This window comes from Pungitius pungitius, chromosome 4, assembly GCF_949316345.1.
Source record: "Pungitius pungitius chromosome 4, fPunPun2.1, whole genome shotgun sequence".
NCBI classification, from domain to species: Eukaryota; Metazoa; Chordata; class Actinopteri; order Perciformes; family Gasterosteidae; genus Pungitius; species Pungitius pungitius.
This window is the reverse complement of record NC_084903.1, coordinates 3,475,503-3,500,568: the sequence shown is the minus strand read 5'-3', so window position 1 is coordinate 3,500,568 and position 25,066 is coordinate 3,475,503. Positions and strand designations below refer to the sequence as shown.

General features: G+C 45.2%; 2 protein-coding genes and 1 long non-coding RNA gene across 3 annotated transcripts in view; all 3 read left to right on the top strand.

The window, feature by feature from the left end:
• The first annotated feature begins 409 nt into the window (after positions 1–409).
• On the top strand, positions 410–12,911 carry znf507 (zinc finger protein 507). Its single transcript, XM_037485874.2, has 7 exons — positions 410–537; positions 1,738–3,867; positions 5,018–5,135; positions 5,297–5,405; positions 8,116–8,220; positions 9,145–9,279; positions 9,418–12,911. Exons 2-7 carry the CDS (start codon positions 1,741–1,743, stop codon positions 9,830–9,832), a joined length of 3,009 nt encoding a protein of 1,002 aa, XP_037341771.2. The 5' UTR covers positions 410–537; positions 1,738–1,740; the 3' UTR covers positions 9,833–12,911.
• Positions 12,912–15,423: 2,512 nt separating this feature from the next.
• On the top strand, positions 15,424–17,809 carry LOC134127320 (uncharacterized). The gene is made up of 3 exons (XR_009956056.1): positions 15,424–15,565; positions 17,418–17,566; positions 17,661–17,809. It is a non-coding gene; the product is annotated as an uncharacterized LOC134127320 (long non-coding RNA).
• Positions 17,810–19,139: 1,330 nt separating this feature from the next.
• dpy19l3 (dpy-19 like C-mannosyltransferase 3) overlaps positions 19,140–25,066 on the top strand; it is a 45,554-nt gene continuing 39,627 nt past the window's right edge. The window contains exons 1-3 of the mRNA XM_037485902.2: positions 19,140–19,341; positions 19,848–19,979; positions 20,434–20,561. Of these exons, the coding sequence (XP_037341799.2) occupies positions 19,862–19,979; positions 20,434–20,561 (246 nt within the window). The 5' untranslated portion in view covers positions 19,140–19,341; positions 19,848–19,861. The remainder of the gene's footprint in view (positions 19,342–19,847; positions 19,980–20,433; positions 20,562–25,066) is intronic.

Sequence of the window (25,066 nt, the reverse complement as noted above, 5' to 3'; positions counted from 1 at the left end):
ATATTTTTTTTTATTATTAGCTTATTTCAAAATTAAACGTATCAATGTATTTGTCCGTATGTGAAACTCTTTTAGTAGAAAACTAAATTAATTCAATTCAATTCAAAATGAGTTGAGAAGATAATAAGCTATTAGCTGATCAAAGGTAACTATATTCTGAACACATTCAATTACGCAAATATAGAGCATAACCGACTCATACGTTATTTTGCCACTTCTTCTCTGTTCATAATGACGACATTGGTCCACGTTATTACAAAATGTCTTCCAAACAGAAGTAGCGGCAAACCGGTAAAAAAAAAAAAATGCGCTGCGATGTTTTTACGAGCAGCACCTGAAGGCAGCATCAGGCAAAGCCTTCAATCATCGGTCAGGGTCGGTCACCTGACCCAAACTCAACGTCACGTGACTGACATTTCATCCTCGCCATTTTGCAATGTGGGAGAAAGAGAGAGAATCCACTTTTTTATTGCTAACAATTAAAACGAAGCCGGTTTTATGTGTTGAGGACAAAGAGCGTCGAGCCTTTCCGTGTCTGTGAGTACGTCTTCGTTCAAACCGCAACCACGCGCTTCTCCGTCACACATTGACCAAAATCACAATAAAAACGCCCTTGTACCTTCATGTGTGGATAACTGCTAGCACCCAGTGAGACGCGTGTGTACGTGGACGTGCATGTGTGTGCGTGCTGTGAAGCTAACAGCGCTGCCTTTCATCCAAATGTCAATGGACGTCTCTTTCAAATTCGGCTAGCTGGCTGTGCGCCGTCTGCTGTGTTCATTTTAACTCCAGTGAAAGTGGACGAAATATTTTTAGACTCTCGACATAACAGGTGCTCCTCCTCCGAGAGAGGCCATGCTGTCCGCGGGCCCACTCCTTATCTGTGCTCCCCAAACTGATCGGATTTCCATCGCTCGATACGAGATTAGCATTAGATTATTCTGGGCTGCCTTTATTCTCGCATACAGCCCTAATCGCACCACACCAGTCCCCCCCGTAGCATGGATGTCTGTCGCACGTGTGCATATCCTCCACCAAATATGTGTATCCTACTTCATTCATATCGTCACGCACAGAAGCGGAAGTAGGAAAAAAGGGGAAGGTGGTTTGTGGCCACAAAGAGGAAAGTTTAGGGTATGCAGCGAGTACATATTGAGTAATTGAACCGCATGAGTTGTGATCACTTCCCTCTCGCCTGGTTTGTAAACACAGGCACACGGAGAGGTTGTTTGACGGAGGTGATCGTAGAGGATTTCTCAGTCTAACATCTCTTCTCCTGCACAGACCACCTCTTCGCCTTAATATGTGACAGCGTGGTCAAACAAATGTTGGTAGTTGTCTTCCGGCAGGAGATTGTCCTCATTTTGTCAATCGAACGGATAGAACTATTTATTTTCTTCTTCTCATATTTCAATTCTCGATGTGAGGACTTACTTTTTTTTTTAAATAAACAAAATGCAGAGCTAACATAAATCGGCCCCTCAGTACACATAAATCAGTATTAGTTTCCGTACTGATTTCTAAGCTTCCAATTCCACTGGTGCCACACTTCTTTGTGGTTTAGTTGTACAGCAGCAAATGTACAGATTGTACAAGATCAGATGATCTTTGGACGGATCCAAGAAGGAACACTTAAAAATGTCTTTATTCAAATTACTAATATGGGCCCACACCTGTTTAAATCTAATGTACCACGAGGCACCAACCCTTTTCCCTTTGTCCCCCGCTGTCTGCCAGGTCATGGAGGAGGCCAGCAATGTAGCCTCCACCCCGTCAGCGCGGGACGCCTCGCAGGCCTTTCAGCAGAAACACGCCGCAGACTCGCTCATACAGGTGATCGAGAAGCTCAGCAAAATCGTGGAGAAGCGGCCGCAGCGCCGCTGCACTTTGGCGGCCCAGAAAAGAGCCCCCTCTAAAGGTGCGGAGGATGGGCCCAGAGGGAGCCGAGGAGGCTCCCCCTTTAGGAAAACGAGGAGAAACTGTGAGGAGGAGGCGGTGCGATTAGATGGCGGCGCAGCCGTCTCCCCGCCCGGGGACAGCAACAAGCGCAGCACCGCCTCCGCGGCGACGGATTCAGCCGGCGAGGCCGACGCCAGCCACAAGCGGATGGTGACGTGCTATCAGTGCAGCCTGTGTCCGTTCCTCTCCCAGACGCTGCCCCTGCTCAAAGAGCACCTAAAGCATCACAACGAGCAGCACAGCGACCTCGTCCTCATGTGCTCCGAGTGTCGCTTCACATCCAGGGACCAGGACCAGCTGGAGGCCCACGTCAGGCTGCACATTGACACCGTTAAGGAGGAGTGCGACTGGGGCGGCGGCGGCGGCGTTGATGGCGGCGTGGCCGTCGAGGCGATGAAAAGCTCTCCGGACGGTCCCAGGGAGCTGCCGCAGAAGAAGAAGTGGTACAGCTACGAGGAGTACGGCCTGTACCGCTGCCTGATCTGCAGCTACGTGTGCAGCCAGCAGCGGATGCTCAAGACCCACGCCTGGAAGCACGCCGGCCTGGTCGACTGCTGCTACCCCATCTTCGAGGATGAAGACGGGGCTCCGAGGAGGGAGGCTCACGCCGTAGCCAACGCGCGGGCAACCAGGGAGGAAGTGGTCGAGAAGCAGCTGCCCCCCGGCTTCAAGCTCCAGCTCTGCGTGCCGATGGACGCCGAGAGCCGACGCGACGCGCTGAACCCCCCCGCCTCTGGTCTCAGCCCGAAGACGGAGGAGGAGCGCGCGTACCCCATCAAAGACATGACCTCCGAGGAGACGGTGGTAGAGGTGCAGGTGACTACGGAGGCGGAGTCCGAAGCGGAGAGCGACGGCACCCCTGTGACGGACAGCTTACTGTCGTCGGCTCAGAAGATCATCAACAGCGGTCCCAACAACGCCGGCCACATCAACGTGATCGTGGAGCGGCTCCCCTCGGCCGAGGATTCGCTCATGGCGACGAACTCGCTTCTTCTCAGCCCGGACCTGGACAGGGACAAGAACAAGGGCTTAACGTGTGCAAAGGAGGAAGAGCAGAGGGCTGCCGAGGGGGAGGCGCCCCCCCCCGACGGCCATCCTTTAGGAGCTGACGTTAAACCCGCTGTGGGTAGCAATTCTCCGCGGGACGAGAACATTCCCCCTGCCGGTCGCACGCGGACACACTCCGAGTCCCTGCGCCTACACTCTCTGGCGGCCGAGGTCCTGGTCGCTATGCCCATGAGGACCCCCGAGCTGCTCACCTCCAGCTCCAAGGTAAGCCTGAAGAGCGCCACAGCCCAGGCACAGAGCCCCAACTCGGGCTTCAAACCCACGGAGGCCGGGCAGAGGACTTCAGACGCAGAGACAACCGCGGCTCTTCGGGACCTGGAGCTTCACGGCGGGGGCAGAGAGGAAGAGTTGGCGTCCCTGTGCCTAGGGGAGGGGGATGAGGAGGGGCCCGCCGCCAAAGCCGGCATCAGCCTGTCGCTGCTCACCGTCATCGAGAGGCTTCGCGAGCGCTCGGACCAGAACGCCTCCGACGAGGACATCTTAAAGGAGCTTCAGGACAACGCGCAGTTTCACAAGGGTGGCGTCACGGGGGGCGGAGCCGGGGGCCACGTGTGTGGCCTCTCGGGAATGGACGGGCTGGCTGCATCCGCCGACGGCGGCCTGGTGGACTACATCGCAGGCAGCGAGCGGCCGTACCGCTGCCGCCTGTGCCTCTACAGCAGCAGCAACAAGGGCTACATCAAGCAGCACCTGCGGGTGCACAGGGAGCGCAAGCCGTACCAGTGTCCCATCTGTGAGCACATCGCCTCGGACAGTCAGGACCTGGAGAGCCACATGATGCACCACCGTAAGACCCGGATGTACCAGTGCAAGCAGTGCTCGGACGCCTTCCACTACAAGGTGAGGACCCGCCCGCCCCGCAGGCGTTCAGTTGTTGTTCAGGCTGGATATTATTACTTTTCCCAGAGGGACGCAGCATTACATTTCCTGGTAAATACATGAAAAAAGTCCATAACTTACTTGTTTCCTTTTGCCCCGCGGTTTAACCTTGAACAACAATGGCCCTTTTTGGTCACATCCTCATTTAGAAAAGAAAAACAACATTGTACAATCTTTTCTTTCCCAGTTCAAATGCCAAAAATTGTCTGGTTGCACCTTTTCAAATGTCAGAATATGCTGCTTGTTTCTTTTCTCTTGATTCGTTATTAAACTGAACAGAGAATTAGGCTTTAAACTGAATGAGAGAAGACGTGCTACCTGGAATTAAAAATCATTTCACTACTTTACAAACACCATTCTTACTTTTCAATCCTTTTTTTAATTAAGCAATTTGTAAATACACTAAAACGTTTTTCTATGGGCAACTTTTAGTTTGAATCAACGTATGCCATGCATTTGTTAAAAATATACTCAACATGTATTTACCACACTTCATCTGTGATTTCAATAACTATCTCTTTCTGCCAGTCCTGCCGACCTCTTATGATGGGCAATTTAAATAGTATTTTGCAAAGCATACGACACAGCAGCTTTAGGATATGTTTTAATAGGCACTTCCTAAAGCAGCACGGTGAGGTTTCTGCTCCCACAGCGAGACATGAGCCCTCACTAAAGTGTCCCAATCGTCAAAAGTTGAAGAAAGTTCATTAGAGATACTGAAATTCATGGCTGCACTTGCTGGAAAAGGGTATCATTAATATCCAAATCTCCCAGAAAGATGATGCCTGTCCCCCTTCCAAGCCGTGAAGAACGGGTCCTTCAGACCTGGTTTAGATGCAGATTGGACCATCCCTTCCAGGTTACCACTGTCAGGAGGACCAGCACAAAGCTCAGACATTAAAATAGACATGGCTGAATAGTATTCATAGCGGGGAGACCACGTTGACCTTCGCTCTTACCTTCACACAGGATTTCTCTCTGCTGTGCCATGCTTTCAATAAAGACAGTACGTTCTCATACTCAGTAGCTACATTTTTTACTGTGCTATTTCACAAAATGTGGACTGCAGCTAGTGTCCTTATAGTGTGTTTGTGTGTGTGTGTGTTTTTAGAGTCAGTTAAGGAATCATGAAAGGGAGCAGCACAGCTTCAGCGTGGACATGGCGGCCCTCACACCGGTCTCTGAGACTGCGGGCGTGGTGGAGGAAGCGGAGCAGGTGACGGATGAAGGTACGGCGTGCTTTTCATCCCATGCTTTAGGGTGGGAAGAGCTACAAGCTACGACGATGAGTTCTAACCCCACCTCTCACGCCACATGCTGCCTTTTGATTTCCCACAGTGTTTTCACACCCCCATGGATCTAATTTACTCTAAATTGTGCTCCGCTACAGAGGGCGGTTTACAGAAGATGTATAAGTGCGACGTGTGCAACTACACCAGCTCTACGTATGTCGGGGTGAGGAACCACCGCCGGATTCATAACTCCGACAAGCCTTATCGGTGAGTTGAATGCACCACGATCACCTAAATACAAGGAGGGGGGGTGTTGATTAGTAGTGGCGCGGGAGGGGCGCCCGCATGCGAATCAACCAGTAAAAGCATTTGGGCGTGCAGCTAAGACTGCTGCAGGGCTCACACCAACCGACTGGCAGGGAGTGAAAAATGGAGAAGGGTATCGAAGACTTACATGGACATTTTCTATTCGATTTTTTATTTTTGAGTGAGAGTCTCCAAAGGGAATCCAGTACAAACATACCTTCAGAGTAAAACGTCTCCTTGCTGTGTTCTTACTGCTGGACCAAGGGACCCTTACTCAACGTAGATTATTGATGTATTTGTGCGTGTACCTCATCAAGATTCATAAATGTTAACTGGCCTCTTTAGAGTCTTAGGATTGTGGGCGGCCTTTTGTTTTTCTATAACAAGCGTAAATGCCCTTGCTGTGGCAAATAGCTTTGGTGTTATATGATTTAGTGTCATGAATTTTAATGTTTTGAATTAAGTTTACAAGACATATTTTAACTCCTACTGTTGGAGAATACTGCTGTTAAAAAAACATATTAGTTGTAAGTGTTTGTAAAATCAAAGTAAACAATACAATACTTTTTAATTCATTATGAAATATTGCGCATTCATGCGATTAATGAAAAATGTAAATAGTTGCCTAGCACTATTCTTAGTTTGTTGTTTTTCTTATGGTTCTCATGTCGCAACTAGTACATGGTTTGTTTTAAATATTGTATTAATTTATATATATATATATATATGCCATATAGTGAGGTGTGTATGCGGTACAGCGGTGCATTGTGGGCGTGTCCTGCTGTGCCGCTGCGTATAGTGGGCGTGTTGTGTAGTGGTTTAAAGTAGCCTTGTCTTGCAGTATAGCGGCATAAAGCGTTTTTCCACCCCAACATTCAGAACTAAAGTATGTTAAAAATGAATGAATGAAAGGTTTCAACAAAGTATGTTTGATTTGGTGCTTTTTATTAAGAGCAAAGCATGTAGAATCATTTAGAACATAAGCTTAGGCTCCATGTGCTGTTGACCTAAACCATTTTAAAAGAACATCATTAGTTGTTTGCAGTTATACTGTGTTTTATAGTTGTATAATATCTTAATGTCAGCTGCAGTAATTACATATGACATTCAGCCTGTATGACATTATAATGATGTAGAAACCAATCTGAAGACTGATTGCATGTTTTTTTGGGGACTGATGGCATATATATTATCCTTTTTAAATGAAGTGTTAACTATAAAGACATGTGTTCATTATTTGAGTTTCCTTAACAGAACGCTAGATTCACAACAAGACATTTAACATGTTTTAATTTTAATATGAAACAATATTAATATAATTGAAAGTTAAATTGAATCCGGGAAAGAAAATGAAGACCTTTTCAGTTCAGTATGATTGTTGCGCCCGTGTGCTGTGTAGGGATGTCTGTGGTGTGTGACTGATTTGCATGTTGCATTTCCAGGTTTCAGGTACTGTTTCACACACAGGAAGCTCACGTAGAAGTTAGCAAACAAGCCTCTCCGGGCTTGAGCTGTCAATTTTAGAAAGGACCACTAGATGGCAGTAGGTGGCCGGTGATGCTCAGACCCCCACAGTGATCGTCACTGTGTAACACGCACACATAACTTGCATTAGTTAACACAGAGCTGACTGAGGTGGGTGTAAACAGTGTCATACTCTAAGGTCAAATATGCATCCAACACCACACACACACACACACACACACACACACACACACACACACACACACACACAACCAACAGGATCCCGCCCTGCTTTGATAAGGTCAGATAGCATCTAATTGCTGTTTCTAACCAGAGGGGTGAGCTGTCCTTAGAGCCAATGGAACGTGAGCAAAAGAGGAGCTTGGCAATATCTGGATATGAAATGGTGTAACCAAGAGAAGATTCCAACTCGGGCAATAATGAAAGTATCTATCTGATGTATTCTAAGTTTATTAAAGGGGGACGGAGCTGGCTCTGTGGTTGGTTAAAAGTTGATGCAAAGGAGTATCCCACGTCATCGCTCCCTCCTCTGCCCTTAACGTATACAGAAGCATTTTATGCAAGACACCCACTACATTCTGTGTATGGATACGTCACTTCCAGACATTAGGCTCAATACGGCTTCCTGATGTCTACAGCGTCTTCATTTCCCTCCAGATTTTCATCATTACACTGGCGCATGAAAAAGTGTGTTTATTTCTGTTCTAATTGAACGTTTCTTAGAGTTGTGGCTCAGTAGTACAAGTGTCCCTGCCAGTTCAACATTTTATGATCCAGAGAATATTTTGTGGGTGTAGTATGATGTGAAAATCAATGGGATAGGCATCAGTACTTGTGATGAGCACAATGAGTTGTGGCTACTTTGAACATGTAGCTGTGGGTAGACTGAGCGATGACACAAATAGACCAACTACTTCAATGTTTTCAGACCAGACTTCTGCACCGACATTGAGGCCATTTTGAATAGATCATGGGTGCTTCTAATCAGCTAAAAAGCTGGTTTCATCTTCCAACTGCAACGTCCAAAGTGCAACAAAGTACCACATGTTGGGATTTAGTGGGAAATCCCGCGTCTCCCGTCGGGCCGCAAGTGTAAACACGCAAAGCGTTGAGCTCAAAGGGCGGCGCGTCAAGCTAAGCCGCTCTGTCCACTTCTCCCTCATCACGCCTTTGCTCCATCTGCCAGGTGCTGTAGCTGTGATTATGCCACCACCAACATGAACAGTTTAAAGGGCCACATGAGGAGGCACCCTCAGGAGCACCAGGCCGTGCAGCTGCTGGAGCAGTACAGGTGAGACGACCTCAAATAGCAATCTCTCACAGAGGGACGGCTAGACCATCATCAGTCCGTGTGGATCTGCACTCGTGCGAACAGCCTGGATGGTTGAGGAATGGTTGTGTGATCGCCACGCCGGTGGATGGGGGAAGGGAATGGAGGCTAGCGCTTTGTCATTATGTTAAATATCCACAACCTGGAACAAGGCCCTGCTTGATCCAGTCTATATTGACACTGGTTTTAAAGAGTAAATGTATAGACCAACTTTTCTTTCAGAGGACATGATGATGTGTTTTGTAGGTGCAGGCAGCATATGTCTGCAAACACAGCGATGTTTGCCCCCCAAAAAAGTCTTGTTTTATCTCAAAATTGCCTTATAAAAACACTCTGGTTAATAACCAGCATTGCTGTGTGAGCCGGGTTCACACAGCCGGGCTTGTTATCTGTTAACTCGCTTGTCTTCAGAGCTCCTGTCTGCTCTCCTCCAGGAGCTGCTTCGTGTGAAATAATGGTAGCAAGCTAACTAGCCAGGCACTGAATGAGTTACGGTGACCTCTCAGGGAAGCGCATTGTTCGAGCCAGTTGAGTGACAACTTGATTGACATCGTTCTCCGCGACCATTGTTGCTTTGAAGCATGGTGGAGTTGGCGTGGAAGCTAGCTTGATTGGTAAAGTTCAACGTCTTAATGCTTCGTCCACACGCAGTGGCACCTGATTTTGGATAATATTGGTGTAGCATGACAACGTGGAGGAACTAGCAGACGGATGCAATTTCTCTCTACTGCTGAACCTTTGAATCCTATTTCCCTGCCCCACTCTCCCCATCCTGCAAACCCCAGGGGGCCTTGCAGAGTTTCTAGTCTGGAAGCAGGAGATGGCTACAGCAAATGTTAAATCCAATCACTGATGTACATCTTCTCTCCTTGGTTCTTCTTCCAGATGCTCTCTGTGTGGCTATGTCTGCAGCCATCCCCCGTCCCTCAAATCCCACATGTGGAAGCATGCCGGAGACCAGAATTACAACTACGAGCAAGTTAACAAAGCCATTAACGAGGCCATCTCCCAGAGCAGCCGGTAAATAGTCATTTCTGTATTCCACAGTATATGCACAGCACTGTTGCTCCTGGAAACGCAGCCTTAAAGCCCCACACTGTATTCCACCTGTGGTGGTGGTGTTTCCTGTCGCTAACTCACATGTGACCCTTTCCTCAGAGCTCCCCAGAAGTTGTCGGCGGTGCTGGAGCCGGTGGCAGAGCGCCCCCCGGTGTCTCTGCCCTCTAAGGACAACGCCCGGGGCCCTGTGGAGCCCCCCGCCACCAACACGGCGGCTCCCAGCGTGGCCTCGGACGGCTCGGCCGAAAGCTCACAGACCCCCCAGGGGAAGGAGCACGTGCGGCACCAGAGCCGGCCGCGCACCAGTCAGACCCCGGCTCAGGGCCCGGCTCAGGGCCCCGCTCAGGGCCCCGCCATGGAATACTGCGTCCTGCTGTTCTGCTGCTGCATCTGCGGCTTCGAGTCCACCAGCAAAGAGCGGCTGATGGAGCACATGAAGGAACACGAGGGGGACATAATCAGCATCATCCTCAACAGGGAGCAGCAGCAAGCAGAGGCACAAACAGCCGAGTGAGACAACCACCCCCCCCCCGACCCTTTTTATATTAACATTAACATTTCACGTCTGCTGTGTGTCACAATGACCTCTGGTCAGGTGGTATCAAAGGCTCGAGGCTGCGTCTAACGCAAGACACCCAAAAGAGGTGGCGAGGAAAGTGATGAAATTATTTTCTAAGCGTAATAGAAAAAAAGAAATCAAATCGGTATCTCAAGTTGAAATGATAGACGCAGAATGTGTCAAAGAGGAAGAGACAAAGTTCTCACGACACAAGCACCAAGCTCAAAGTTCTCAATACACGGGGACAAGTTCATACCTCACAACAACCACACGAGCCCTCACCAGAAATGGAAACAAACATATTTTCCAGTCTAATTCACATGCATTGACCATAAGGCAGCTCTTTATTGCTACTGTAATATTTAATGTATTTTATCAGTTTGTAAACTAGTTCAGGAGATGCCTAAAGGCTTGTATCATTTGAATTATCAGTCTTGTTATGTATGCATGTTTCCGTTTATGCCAAGTTATAGCGGTATATGTTATTATAATATTATTCTTTGCATTTCTCCTGTACGACTTTGTTTAATTTTACTTGTAGGATGGGAAAAGTAGTGTCTGCGGAGGAGGCGGTTCTCTACTCAAAGGAGGCGACCAAGTGTTTGTTGTCGGGTCACGTTGACAAAAGGACTGATGAAAAGGGAAAGTGGCGTCGGCGGTGATCTCTGATGAGCGCTGCCTCCACGTTTGGAAGCAGCGATGTGGGGCTACTTGTGATTATGATGCCAGGCTCACGCTCATTAAAGGCCATCGTCGCTTTGTTTAAGGCCATGAAATTGATGCTGTATTATAAGAACATTTTTTAACACCTAAGCTCGTTGTTCCAGTGTCAAGGCTAACAAACAGGTCTGAAATATGAAGACTTGGGTGCAGCAGGTCCCTCCATGTGCTCTGATGTGGGAGGCGGGAGTGTAACGTAATGTAATGTAATGAGGGTAAAGCTTTGTGTTAATGCTGATCGATGGGCTCAATGTGCAGGTAGCATGTGGCTTTTTCTTGACAGTAGAAAAAAAGTGAGGTTTAAAACAAAACAAGTGACACAATAAAAAGTGACCGAGGTAGAGACCCATCAGCAATGTGCTCATTGCTGCTGGCTGGGTAGAAAGTGCAGAAAAGACTTATCTGATATCACTATCTGTAGGTGTCCCTGGGGTCATGTTGACCACTACTGTAGTGATACACTGACCATGCTCAAAAACATCCAACCCATCCCCCGGAATGTGAAATCAGGCACCAGTATGTGACCAGGCCAGTAAGGGCATTAAGATCAAATGGGTTATCCATAAACCACAAGCCCTGTCTGCACCGAGAACAACAATGCGATAGCTTTGGTGGATTCAATTAAATATCAACCCAAGACCAGTTCATCTGTTTCCATCTCCTGAGAGGGCGCGGGGGGGGGCCTGGAGTCCTTCGCAGACGAGGTCCACCTTGGACTGGTTGACGTGGGAGGAAGTGTTAAAGACCTGGCCGGGAAATGTCTAATTCATAGCAGCTGTTGGTGACACGTCTTACGTTGAACTTGCAGTGCTCTTCCCCTGCCTGATGCAGAAGTACAGCGTGTTGCACTCTTTTCCCTCGTAGGAGGAGGAGCTCACATGAAGTGGTCAGTTAATGGCGTGTGATCATGTTGCCCTGTGGTGCCTTAGCAAATCAATTGGGTTTCAATATAGTTCTGTTAACGTTAACAAATCCCACGAAAAGACAAACTAACTGTGTATCCCCCCCCCCCCATAGCCCAAGCTCACTGAACACAACGGAAGACGTAACTTCATTTCTGACAACAACAAAAATCAGAAATTATTTTTAAACTGACATTTCTAATAGAAGTTTGGCAGTGTAGGTTTCAGCAGAAGTTGCTGAAAGGTGGTAAATGGTGTGTGTGTGTGTGTGTGTGTGTGTGTGTGTGTGTGTGTTGGATTTCCAGCTGTGCATTAATACACTTTTGGTGTAGTAGTGAGTCTTTTGTACCACTATATGAGAACTATAGGAAAGAAGTAAGATACATTCATTCAGTTTTTTTTGCGTTTTCATGGGTTGTTCACAATAAGAAACATGTATTCTTTGACCAGACTTGTCCTTAATTTGGAGTCGACATTCTTATCAGAAGAAATAGCCCCTAAGTGGTAATAATGTCATTGAACTCTGATTGTACAACGTTTGCGTTAATTGGGATTAATGCAAAGCAAGCAGCACAGACGCAGTGTGTCTGATGACCAAATCAGTCTCACAAAAGGTGAACACGTGTCTCAAACACGGGCGGAATTCAGATTGTTTCCTTCAGTCAGTCTTATTTACACCACAAATAAAGAACTCATTTTGTGCCACATCAGTTTATTTGTAGGCAAATAATTTATTGTGCCTTTTGGATACATTTAGGTTTTGAAACTAGAAATATTTTGCCAAAAGCATATATATATATATAAAAATGATCCAAATTCATATTTGGGCACAGCCAGTAGTACCGAGGTGTATTTATTTATTGTGTCATCCCACTTCAGTATGTTTTTCATACATCTGTTTCATTCAGTCTTCGGGACACAGAAACCACAATAAACCAACTTTATGAACCAGCTCTGTATTTTTGTAATTGCTATTTTAACCTATTAATGAGCTCAACTAGTTTCCTACTGTCAGTTTGTACATATTGTAGATCATTACTGCAGAACATTGAAACTGACTTTTTTTTTAAAGAAAATCTATTTTTTATTGATCTTGTAAAAAAAAAAAAAAAGAAAGAAAAGAAGACAGACAAAAAACTAGATTGTATTTCGGCTGTGTTCTCCTCTCCTTCCAATCTATTTCAGAGTTGATGGTTTTAAGTTAAATGCATTTTAAACAAAAGCGGGGAAGGTGTAACATTTCCGTCCTGATTACTTTTGCCCCTATTTAATTTTGTACTGAGGTTCAACATGTAATTGTATGAGACCACAGTGTGACACTTGCTTTATGTTTATTTATTTTTAGCATCATAGGCAGTATTATGTCACCACTTTGCCATTGTATTTTTTCTAATAAAGACTGAAGTAAATGACTGCTTTTTGTCTTTGGCTGTGTTTGTGAGAGGATCGGAACTGCATACATGTATTGTGTGTATATATATGTATTTATCAAAGGTTCAATTTGATTTAAATTAGTTGGTTTTCGAGTTTTAGAAACAACACAGAGGAAGATTACCTTTTCCATCTGCGTTTTAGATGTTTTTCGGCTTTTAACGCTTTTACTGCCAAGCGCAGCAGGTTGCTAGGCAACGGGAGTGGTGAAGGAGGCAGGAAGTCCCCCTCGTAGGCCAGAACGTCCCATCTCAGGGACGCTTGGTTCTGACTCTGTGGTTGTTCCACTGTGAAGGTCCTCATGAGGATGCATACACAGCTACAGATCAACACTGCTGGGAGAATTAGGTCCCGGGCTGTAGGAATCTTACCCAATAACCCACATTATTGTAAAATGACTTCAGAACCACGGTACTGGGGTTGCAACTCTAATTGGATCTTAGGAACACGGCTCTAAGCGAGGCAGACACAAATGATGAGGACAAGCACTAGTTGTATGTGTTGCATCTCTGCAGGTCTGTCTTGTTTGTGTCCTTGTTCTTGTCTTTACTTTAAGTAGCTTTGAAACCCTGTCAATGATGCTAGAAGCGCCGACGGTGCAAATTACTGCTGAAGTGCTGACTCAACTGGTTAATGGCAGGTAAAAGAGCGTCAGAGAGGGAAAAAGTTTTATCTAATAAAAACTCAAACTAGAAAAACAATATTCTGTAAACCCAGACAAAATGTTAGGAAAGCCTACCCTTGAATACAAATTTAGAAATCAATACATCGACACATCCCTGACTTTATTCAAATCAAACACAGGTCTCTATATTCTCGCTTTTTCCAAATAGTTTACTATTAAATACAAAAACTCACTCCCCAGCTGCTGCTTTGAGGGAAAATCTGACTGCACACGCAGAAAGAAATTCCTCCTAGTCTATTAAATTCTTTACAGGGTGGAGTTCTCTGCTTAAACCCACCATGACAGTGGAGAACAACGCAATGAGGCGGAGAAAGGACCCAAGCAGCAGAGCAGTTGGAGATATTCTAGAATCAGTTCAATGGACAAAGGGCTGCTTTTGACTTAATGGTTAATTCCAAGCTTCCCCCGCTCTATGAACCTTGGTTTTGGTTACAGTGAATGGAAAAAGGAGGAGGAGACGTGATCCTTTGCTGGCTAAAGGGGGCGACAATTGGGCACACTGGGAGAGCCGGGCGTTATCTCTAATGGGTCGTCGTCCATCAGTGGCACTCCCTCGCTCGGGGTCACCAGACTTGGAGAAATTAAATGGGGGCAGTGGGGGGGGGGGAGGACTAAGGTCAAATTGGACCGGGCGTAAGTGTGTCCACCAGGAAATGATGCGAGACCTCAAGTGGACACAGGCGGAGAGAATGACCATCGGTTTTCTTCCCCAGTAATCTTTCTTTCCAGCCGGAGTCAAGCCAATTTGTTTTCCTAAAGCTCTTCTGATAATCTCCATGTCATGCCCTCCTAGATACACAATCTCCTTTCCATCTGAATGACCCGAGCGCTTCCCTACGTGACATGTCGGCTGTCTCAGGGCGGCTCGTCAACTTCTGACTCCTCGGCGGGGGGGGGGCGGGATGCGTGACATACTTTAAATTGGGTGAACTGAGCCATTGGAATAATATTCTTGTCTCTTACTGTAGCAGAATGTCTTCATGTCCTCCTGACAAACGGGGGCCACCTGATCGAGCTGGAGAGTCTCGTCTTCTTTCAATCGTATACTATGTGACCAAAATGCTTATTCACAAATAAGTAGGCCAGTGAGCCAGGGACGGAGCTGTAGCTGTTGTAAGGGGGGCACGTCTCTGTGGGTCTTGTGCTGGACACGTGCGTAAGAAGTCGTTTGTTTGTCGAATCTGTGAACTATCACTATTTGTTAGTGTTTTTACGTTCTGTCCCAGTGTTTCTATCTTTGTGCAGGTAGCCTCCTTTGGCCCCCGTGGTGCAGTCGGATCAGCCAGGCGGTCCACCTCAACCTGCTGCTCTCACAATGAGGGCCTGTAATGGCAAAGATATATGTAACTCCCTCAAGATAATCTTTTTTTAGTGGGGAAACTCACAGGATCACAGCAGCAAAAGGAGACGTTCCAGAGGACGGATCAGTTTGAAAACACAAGGGCAGCTTCGTTGTGTGGACGGTTTGAAGCACAGCGCGGACTTTCCACAATTACCTCTGTGTTTGATTGAAGAAACTTCCGGCACATCCAGTGGTTTCATTTTTTTAAGGGATTTTGTATGGGATTAGTGCCCTGCCGATAAAGTTCTGTACATTTGTGTGTCGTCTGCATAGTTGTGATAGCATGCCTTTTCCTACTGTAACCCAGGTTGAAATATGGCAACGTATTACATTGGTTTTGCCCTCCCCGGCCCTTTAAGATGCGATCTCAAAGCAACCCCAGTCACGTGACTGTGCTTGGCCAATCGCGCAATTGAGCCCGAGTTTTAACTAGGCTGCAGGGTCTTCCTCATTTCAGAGGTGTGGACAGGTTTGTGTTCAACAAACAATTCACTCTTGTGCTTGATTTATTCCTTGAGAGTAAACATATTGTAACTTTTAGAATAACTTAGTGGCTGCAGGGAATCGTCACCATCATCAGGTTGCCATATGTTTACATGGAGGAACTGGTGAGTACTCTGAATGAATGAACTACATGCTGAAAGCATTTTAATCAAATATTTACCAACTGGTTTAGATTAATTTTATGCGGTAGTGATGTTTGCATTTGTGGGTTACAAATATATTTGTTTTCAGTAAGTGCGTATACATGTATTAAGGGAATTTGATTATAATACTTTTGAACTTTGTGCAGGCAATACAACTTTAACATTGTACTGTTGATTGAGTTGTCATGCACTTAATGTTTATTTGTAGTTTGTACATTTTAGTGATTTATTTTGTAATGATTTAGAAATTGTGTGCACCTGGAAATTATATTTGAGTGTGGAATGAGCTAATGTTAATGCTTAGTTCCAACTTAGCCCTGTTATTTACTGGTCCTGTTGTTGCACTACAGGCCCTACTGGTCTGGTAGGAAGGTTGTCCACAGCCTGACCCCCCCCCGCACACTCCTCCATTGACTAGTGCTTCAATCCCACATATACATCATTTCATTGATGAACAATAACCTCCGGACTATTCAATACAAACATTCCATAAAATCCTTGTGGGTTGTCCCGCTGGTCTTGTATACCATCCATTGCAGGGGCGGTTCTTTTTCTTTTTTGTTTTTGTGTGGTATTTGCTGTAATTTATATTAGTATAGCCTATTTGAACAACCACTACAAAGTGCGCTTAAATATAACCGGTATAATATTTTGGGATCCTTTTCTTTTTTTCATTATCTCTATTTGTAAATATTTTTGTTTAATTATTTTGCAATACATGGTACCTGCACCAAATTTAAACCTATGTTTCTGTCTTGTTACTCACCACCAGCTCCTGTAGCCGAATTTGGACTTCTGAGATTTATACTAGCCTATACTGTTATTTCTATAGTCTTCTATTTAACTTATTATAGCTAATATTGAGGACATATTAATATCGGTTGACCATTTGAAAGACCCGTTACACTACTTTTTGAATAGGAGGGGCCTCCAGAAGACCTAGGAAGAGGGGGAAAAAAAGATGGCTGATGCCAACAGAGTGGAAGAAGGTCTTCACTAGTTCTCCCTGCACTCCAAGCCACCTTAGTCCCCTTAAGCAGATAGTTTACTCTGTAAATTTTTGTAAACTTCGGTTCCTTTGGATGTTCACTTGTTCCGGAGGAGAGGGTTTGTCCACCACCAGCTCTCTAGTTTAGCTGAAGGACACCGTCCTATGGACCTGTCATCGCCGGCAGGAATGGAAGAGACCAAAGCAGGGTTGTAGTTGAAGTTTTAATAAAAATTATTTTATTTTTTTAAATTATTGTCCGTAGCTCACTGGCTCTGAACACATATACAAACTGTGATTTTAAGGGGAGAGGGGCGGAAAAAGAAAGAAAGAAAGAAAGCAAACTCTTGGACTTTTTTTATTTTGAACCTCTTCCAGACGGTCGGAGTGAAAAGAAGCAAAGTTATTTATAACCTGCATCACTGAAAATGTGTTTTTTTTTCCTTTTTTAACTGAGATTCTCCAAAGGAAATCCAGTTCAAACATGGACTTCTTAAAGTAAAAAGTCTGTGCACATTAAATCCAAGCTGTGTTCCTAGTGCTGAACCACTTCATCTCATTCTAACAATGGCTTCTGAACATAGATTATTATTAGATAGATTATTGATATACTGTTTTTGCAGCTTCCTGGTAAAAAAAACTATTTATAAATGTTAACTTGCCTGGTATTACATACATTCATCTTTTGAATTTTAAATTTAATTGATTGTCTAAAGGGAATACTGCTAAAAAAAAAAGCACACAAACAAAAGTGTGTAATACACTACTTTTGAATCATTTGAATTTTGTACATTATAATGGGATCAATGTAAATTATTTCCACAGATTCATGTGATTTGAATGCCTGGCACTAAAAATCATTAAAATAGATTGTTTAAGGACCAGCTTTGGAGGGCCTTTCGTTTGGTAGAGGATCTGAGGAGATGTCTGGAGCCGTGGCCTTTCGCACCTTCATCTCCATTCTGGACCTAAAGGTTTGTTTATTGTTTGTGCGTGCGTGTGTTTCAGAGCGAGAGAAAGAAAGAGAATGTTTTTAGCACTCACTGCTGCAATGTCTTTTTTTTTCAGTCGCATCGATTTACTGCTCCAAAACCCTTCTCTGGGAATCTGAGACAGCTCCATGTAGTTGACTTTGAATTCATTTCGCTTCACACCAACATAGAGGGATCACCCTGTGTTTCCCCTTCCATTATATATGAGCGATATTTGCTTGATGCTTGGAGACTGATGAGACCACAGATCAGAATCTTGTTTAAGGTAAGTCTACTCAAAGTGTTACATTTCACTGACCAATACAATTTCAATATACAGATAATTGAATTGTATAAAATGTATCATTTGGACATGTAATGGTTACTTGTATCGATGCACGCTGCAACCCAAAAGCACGACTCAGACACCAATGAAAGAGTAGGGTAGCTTTACTCAAAATTCAGGCTATTTCCAAATCAGAAGATCAGTCAAAAGGCAGACCAATCTAGAGGAGTGTGTGTGGGGGGGGGGGACCCATAGACGAAGGACAGGCGGGGTCGGAACCAGGACGGCGATAAGGCGGGCGATCAAATCCGAGAAGGAGCATGCAGGGAATCGGGGGTCAAAACAAACGAATATCTGGGAAACCGCTGGATGACTTGGCAACACACACACACAAGACAATCTGGCAGGAAACCAGAGAACGTGACAGGCTTAAATGGTGAGGGGCTGATGAGGGGGATGTGCTGCAGGTGAGAAAGGGGAAGAAGAACCGGGTGAGGGTACTGTGGGAGGATCTGAAATGACAGGAGAGTTAGGAAACACGCAGGTGAGATGAAAAACAAACGAGGATGTGGTCAAATGTGTTACAGGACATTTTTAGATACAAGCAGGGGAAGGTCTTCTGCCAATTGCTGGATCTGATTTGCCTGACTGACGGGAAATGCATGAATCATGAAACAGTGACAGCGCTGAATGTTATTCACACAAAGGACATCCCCGCTCACTTGATCTTGGGCCTTGGAAGCAATGGTGATGCTCTAATGCAGGGGTGTCATACCTTTTTTTTTTACATAATTTAACTGCTTTAAACACTTGTTGCACACATCAATGAACAATCTCTGCTCTGTTCGGAGTGAAACAGAAACAGCACACTCCAAAAAACAATGCTGTCGTCATCTGCAATCACAAACAAGGGTGGGCTGGCCCTTAATACCGGTATGGGCCAGCCCACCTCCGTCACCCTGCTGCTGTTTGTGTACCCTCATCCATGAAAGTTCAGCAGACTGCTTTCTCTCGTTGGCCACTGCACTTATTTTTTCCACCACATTTCATTAATCTCTTCTATTCCATTTATTAAAGACTGCAGTTGGATGCTTTTGACCCAGCATCCTTTTGAACCCAACATATTGGTATTTATGTAACTATTTAAAAAGCACTCGTGAGCAATTCATCCAGAAAATAATGATTTCAGGTCATTTGGCACGCAGTCGTTTGCATGCAACTGCAGCAAAGACGTCAACACATCCGGACACTTCGAGTCTCTTCCAGCGCGTGCCCTTCATTTCGCAACAGCGAGAGTCGTACGCTTTTATTTTGAAGGCGGTCTCTCACGTATTCCGGTAGTGTCCCAATGCGGGTATGAAGCTGACTGATGAATTCTAACGGGAGAAAAAAAGGGGGAAGAAATTGAAAGAGCGAGGCAGATAGAGAGCGAGAGAGAGAAAGAGGGAGTGGGAGAGGAGGTGGAGGAGACCCGCCGCTGCTCTAGAGGAGGGTGAGGCTTATTCATGTACCGTTGGCGCAAATCGTATTCTTCTTTGTTGCTGTCAAGACAAAAAGAAAAGCTGGCGTCCATAACAGTAGCTCGCGCATGAATGCAAAAAAGAATGCCGCACATCGATTTGAATGAGGCTGAATGAGTGTGCTACACAGGAGCAGTTTACGCTTGATGTATTGACATAACGACCCTTTAGAAATGAGTACTGTTAGTGCTGCTGCTGCCCCGTCCGGCGGGAACACGGTAACGTTAGAATGAACGGAGCCTGCCGGTGTTCTTGGTGCTGTCTCACGTTGCGCTGCACCGCGACGTGGGCACAAACGCCGCCGTGAAGGAGGCCTGTCCGCCGCGTCCACGGGGCCGAATGAACGGCTTCAGACCCACAGCGGCTCGTTCTGTGGACTCTGGCTTCACATTGGACACGCGCTGTTTGCGAGTCGAGGTCACGTGCTTGTGTCGTCACAGGGTATCTGTTCATGTGTTTTATCTGTGTGTATAATCAGACCCCCGTTTCGACATGACGGTCGTGCGTCAGAGGAAGGGCAGCAAGGGCAAGGAGCCCCCTCCCGGCGCAGAGCTTCAGGCCCAGCAGTCCAGCTGCTGCAGCGACCACCACCCGCACCGGACCCTGCAGGGTGAGTGAAGAAGCCCGCGGTCTTCAAACTTCAGTCACGTGTTTCCTTGGGCTGCATCCCCAGAGTACATCAGGCTTAACCCCCATGCAAGTTTAAATGATGCAATTAATATCATTTATATGATTGGTGATGAGTTACCTGTATTCACTGAATCCCCCTTCCTCCCAAACAAAATCAATTTAATAAAACTAGCTCTCTCTCCCCTGACCTCCTCCCGAAAAGAAGTCTGATTTTATTGGTCTGTAAGAAAATTACTCTACTTCATTCTTTATTTCCTCAGTTAACTCCGTAAACCCTGAGTTCCAGTCTCAATATCTATTTAATACAGTTTGATATTCATTTTGTGTTACATTTACAGCTAAATGAAATCGAGCCGTCCTTGGTTTTAATTAACAACAGTTGGTCAACTTTCACTCGGGAGTTGCGACCTGCTGACGCGCTAATGTCCCTGCAGGAGATTGGTCATGGGGGGCAATATTGTGGACGTCGGTCGGTTGGTCCGTGTCCGTGGGTCTCGGCCTGCTGTGCTGCATCTACATGGCCACGCTGCACGAGAACGACCTGTGGTTCTCCAACATCAAGGTGAAGGCCCCCCCCCTCACTCTCCTTTATGTTCTTCCCTCATTTCAATTACAGCATATGCTAGATAACACCATTACTTCCTAAACGCTCTGGGAAAATAAAATATGAAAAATGCTTCGATTGGTGACGAAAGATATTCTCATCTAATAATACAAATTTGTGTCCGTGGTTAAATCTATTATCATCTTTGGTAAGATCAACTGTGAGAGATGTGCTTTGCCTGAACGTGTTGATCGTGTTTCACATTTCTGCTTTTAATAATAATAGTGATTTTAATATTTCTCTAAACACACGAGACACGCTGGCTTTGAGGAGCCCGTAGGACGTAGCAGTATATCAGTGTATCCATTCATGGTTAAAGGTTCAGGTCTGGCTGTCCACATTTCTCTTTTTGGAGATCGACACGTGCAATAACTTCGCCTGACTCATGCACTACTCAGATTGTCTAAAGACAATCGATTTTAAGTCACTTTTCATGCACACAAATAAACGGACAAAAAGTCAGTTTGAAATATTCAAACTATAGCTTCAACGAAAAAATATAAATAGTAAAATAAGTAATCTAATAAATGACACAAAGGGGTTTTAAATACAACAGATATACAATTACATTTGTGCACGGAGACAATAATCAATCAAAAAATATTCAACACAACAGGAAATGTCAGGCAATTTGACTGATGACTTGGCACTTTGTGACGTGTTGTTGTCGGGCTCTGCGGTGTATAGTCGGCCTCCTCCGCCGCCACGCACCCTTACTTCACACCACAGGCTTGCTGTAGAGGGATTGGATTGTTTTGGGCCTGCTTTTGGGAGATGGACATTCGGAGGACAGAACGATCTCCAACCACGCCTCCACGTGGCCACCCCCCACTTCCACAGTGACAACTTTATGTCCTTGAAGAAGCTCCGGCCTTCGTGATTGCAGTAATGGCCATAGTTGGCTGTTCCAAGTTCCTCTTGAGTTATCTGTGTGTCCTACCACATGAATTTGTAATCAGTGTCGTGGAACAAAAACTGTCAAAAAGAAATATCGCTGTTGTATCACATCACCAGCCGATACATTTTTAATAAGGGGCCTCAGTGTGAATGTACGGGTGGAGGGCAAATGAATGCAACACTCCTAGTTTATTTAGAGCCCTAGTTCCCTGTTCTTCTCAAAGGGCTTTAAGAGGCCGCAGTTCACCCATCTGAACGCCTCATGTAAACCAGAGGGGGGTCAGACACCTCATTGGAGGGTTTTTATCCCAACTGATCGTCAGCATTAACGTTTATCAGGAGCCAACAAGCTTTGACCCACCGACTACATGGTTTAGTGTTCTCTGGATTTGAGCCCATCAAACATGGATTAAACGTTGTTCGTTTGATCTTCAGCAGTGATCTGACCCCTCACAACACGGTAGAGCAGAATGACCATAAAACAGCAGTTACCGCGCCATGTGCGTTTTTTCCCCAATGTAGTAAGTAGACAAAAATGATATTGAGATGTCATGACAGTGAAGCGGGTCTATCCTGGGTGTAGCTACAGAAAAATCCCAGATTAGTGTCGTGTTGCATTCAGGTGCTATAATCTGCTCTAGTTTCATGTCACTGATGCTTTTCTTCCATGTACATATTGACTAGATGAACAACCTCTTATTATTGGATGCAATGGGAGTTTACAAGGAACAATTGGAGGAGGAAACTAACCTGCTGAGGAATGTACATGGTCTGCAGTGAAGTTCTTCTCACTTTGAATGAAACCTTGTGTAACATTTGCCCCTAGATTGGGGGAAGTTGTTTGATTTCTGAAGGTGAATGTTGTGACTTTTACCTTTTGTACCACAATGGAGCCAAACACTTTTATGTATGTTTATGTTGAAGCATATTTCCGGCAAATTATGAATATGTAAGTGAAATTAATTTGTATGGCACATTTCAACAAAAAGGATATTCAAAATGCTTCACATACAACCATGAAAATATCTGGTAAAGAGGACATTTGAAAACAATTAAGTAAAAACAGGAATAAAAGTTGCATAGCAGTTTAATGGTATAAACCATAAAAGCATCCACTTCATCCATGAATCTGGTTTAATTAAAGGCCGCAGCAGACAGAAGCGTCTTCTTCCATAAATAATTCAAATGGGCTGAGTTTCTGTCGAGCAGAATAACAGAACAATGGCTCTTCGTGCTTGGTTGTGACTCCTGGAACAGAGGGGGCCTTGTAACCGTTATTTCCAAACTGGCTGAGGACTTCGATCCAGTGGCAGAAGTGGTGCTCAGGACACAGAACTGGAGAGACCATAGGAGTGGGGACTCGGGTGTGTAGTAAGAACCATTGCCTGTTATAAGAAGTGTGCGTTGTTGTTGTGACGGAGTTGAAGCTTTGAGTATATGGCTCTGTGAGCAGTGCAGACCTGTCAATCACAGGAGCCCCGCCCTATCGAAGAAGGAACTAGAGACCAGGGCCCTTTCTCAATATGCGTTCTTGTGTGGACTTTTGTTCTCGTGGACTCGTGAAACGTCATCAGTCGAAGCCCGAGTACTGTTCCAATTGTAAAGTCCGCATCTGGACGAGAACGGTGACTCGCCCCCCCCACCGGGCATGCATCGGAGCAGGCTCGTCTGTTCTTGTGAGAGCCAAATATCCCAGAATGCATTTCACCTCAGCAACAGGCAACAAAATAAACACAACTGTATGTCCAAGTTTATAAATACTACTATATTTAAGTAACGGAATGTAATTTTAGAGCTTTTTCAGACGAGTATTTAGTTGTTAAAGCAACTTTTCTGCGGTCGGTTTGTCAACATTCAGCCTTCGTAACAATTAGCTCCGTGAATGGAGATGTGAGGTGTGGTTAACGGACCGCCAGACTCCTCCAGCACCGGGGGGTCAGCTCATCTCAGCCCGCAGCGAGCAGACTGTTCTCGGGAAGCCTTCAGTGAAATGCTCCACTGGTTTTCACGTCTCCGTAGCGGTTATACATGAGATATAACTATACTTACTTACTTATAACTTAACTTTTAATGTGGTGACTGACGTTGTTCACCGGTAACGTTTTTGAGGACAGAGTTCAGCAGCACCAGAACTACAGCTGCTCCCCTTCATCTGCTTTAAAAAGATGTTGGACTGTATAACAACTGTGATTTGATCCATTGAGATATTTTGCCTAATTTTATGACTGATTATATATATATTTAATGATCAATATAATATATACCGTTTCTAATTTTAAATAAAAATGAAACAAAAGCTTGATAATAGTAAAATACTCAACAGTCAAGAACTACATTAAAACGTATTAGCAAGACCAACTGACGTGGTGACGTCATCAAGTCAGCTGCTCTTCCAATTGCGGAAAATGACCGTTCTCCGTCTCCCGAACCCGTGAGTCAGGACTACGGTTCTCGCAAGTCCGTTCTCGCTGTCTTAGGTATTGAGAAAGGGCCCAGATGTTTACTGAGGGAATAAATCCAGCCCCCTACCGGTCACCAAAGAGAATGCAAGTTGAAGGCACTTTCAGATAGTTACAGTATCGTTGACAGTGTGACACCAAATATTTGCGTTTGTGCCATGCGAGAAAGAAGAGCTGCGAACGTTGAAAACCACACGGAGCCTTTTAATGTCTTTTTGATGTGGCAGTTGTTCAGAAGCAGCAAAATTGGCCGGGTCCTCTGAGGACTGATATCCATGTGTAGTATTCATCAAGCACGTCATAGATGTGGGTATTTACAGATGGAAAATGTCTCCCGCACAGTAAAATTCATAGGCTGAAAAAGTTCCACACGCTTATCTCAAGAGGAAAACTTTGCTTCAACACAAGTGCCAATCAGATACGTCCCCTCATCCGGAGTTAAAAACAGGTCGTTAACACTTGATGTAATGGCTCGGTTGTTTTTCCATGAGCTGCAGGGGCTTGATGCTGAGCCCGGTAAATGGACGGCAACACAACATCATGGCCTGACAGATGGGACGCCACCTTTTTAAAAGCGTTCCCATGGCTGTGCTTCAGACTGGGATGTATATTCTCAGCAGGCTTCTATCTGGTTTGACACGGCCGAACGTGTCCGAGTCCTACCATCCGACTTTGGCAGTGCAGTGGTAGTCATTGTTTTGGAGTCCTTAGAAAAGGAATGTAGCTATAGTTTCATGTGTCTTTTATATAATTGATTTTGAAAAAATCAATTCTGATTCTATTGAGGTTTTTGAGGGACGGATGTTTGCCCCCTTTAAAAAAAAAAAAAAAATCATGTGAACAAAATCAAAAAGTGCTAGGAAATGATGTATTGAATTAGATAAGTTGGTCTTTCTTTTTAATTAAATAAACTTTAACTGCATTTATATTGCTTCAGCAAACGCCTCCTATGCTCTCTGTGAGGGCTTAGCTCGTCCCACGACTACACACACACACAAAGGCAGAGATTTTAAATGTCTCCCTTGTCCCTCCTTCCCTCTGCTCAGTGTTTCTTTGCAGAGGTTAAGCCCTTACACCAGCAGGCATGTCAATGGTCGCGTGAAAGAT

What these genes read in the sequence shown, in the direction of transcription:
- znf507 (XM_037485874.2), top strand. Translation starts at nt 1,741, where the DNA reads ATGGAGGAGGCCAGCAATGTAGCCTCCACCCCGTCAGCGCGGGACGCC. An exon ending in GGAGCAGGTGACGGATGAAG is followed by an intron (nt 5,136 to 5,296) that starts GTACGGCGTGCT and finishes GCTCCGCTACAG; the next exon opens with AGGGCGGTTTACAGAAGATG. An exon ending in CAGCTGCTGGAGCAGTACAG is followed by an intron (nt 8,221 to 9,144) that starts GTGAGACGACCT and finishes TTCTTCTTCCAG; the next exon opens with ATGCTCTCTGTGTGGCTATG.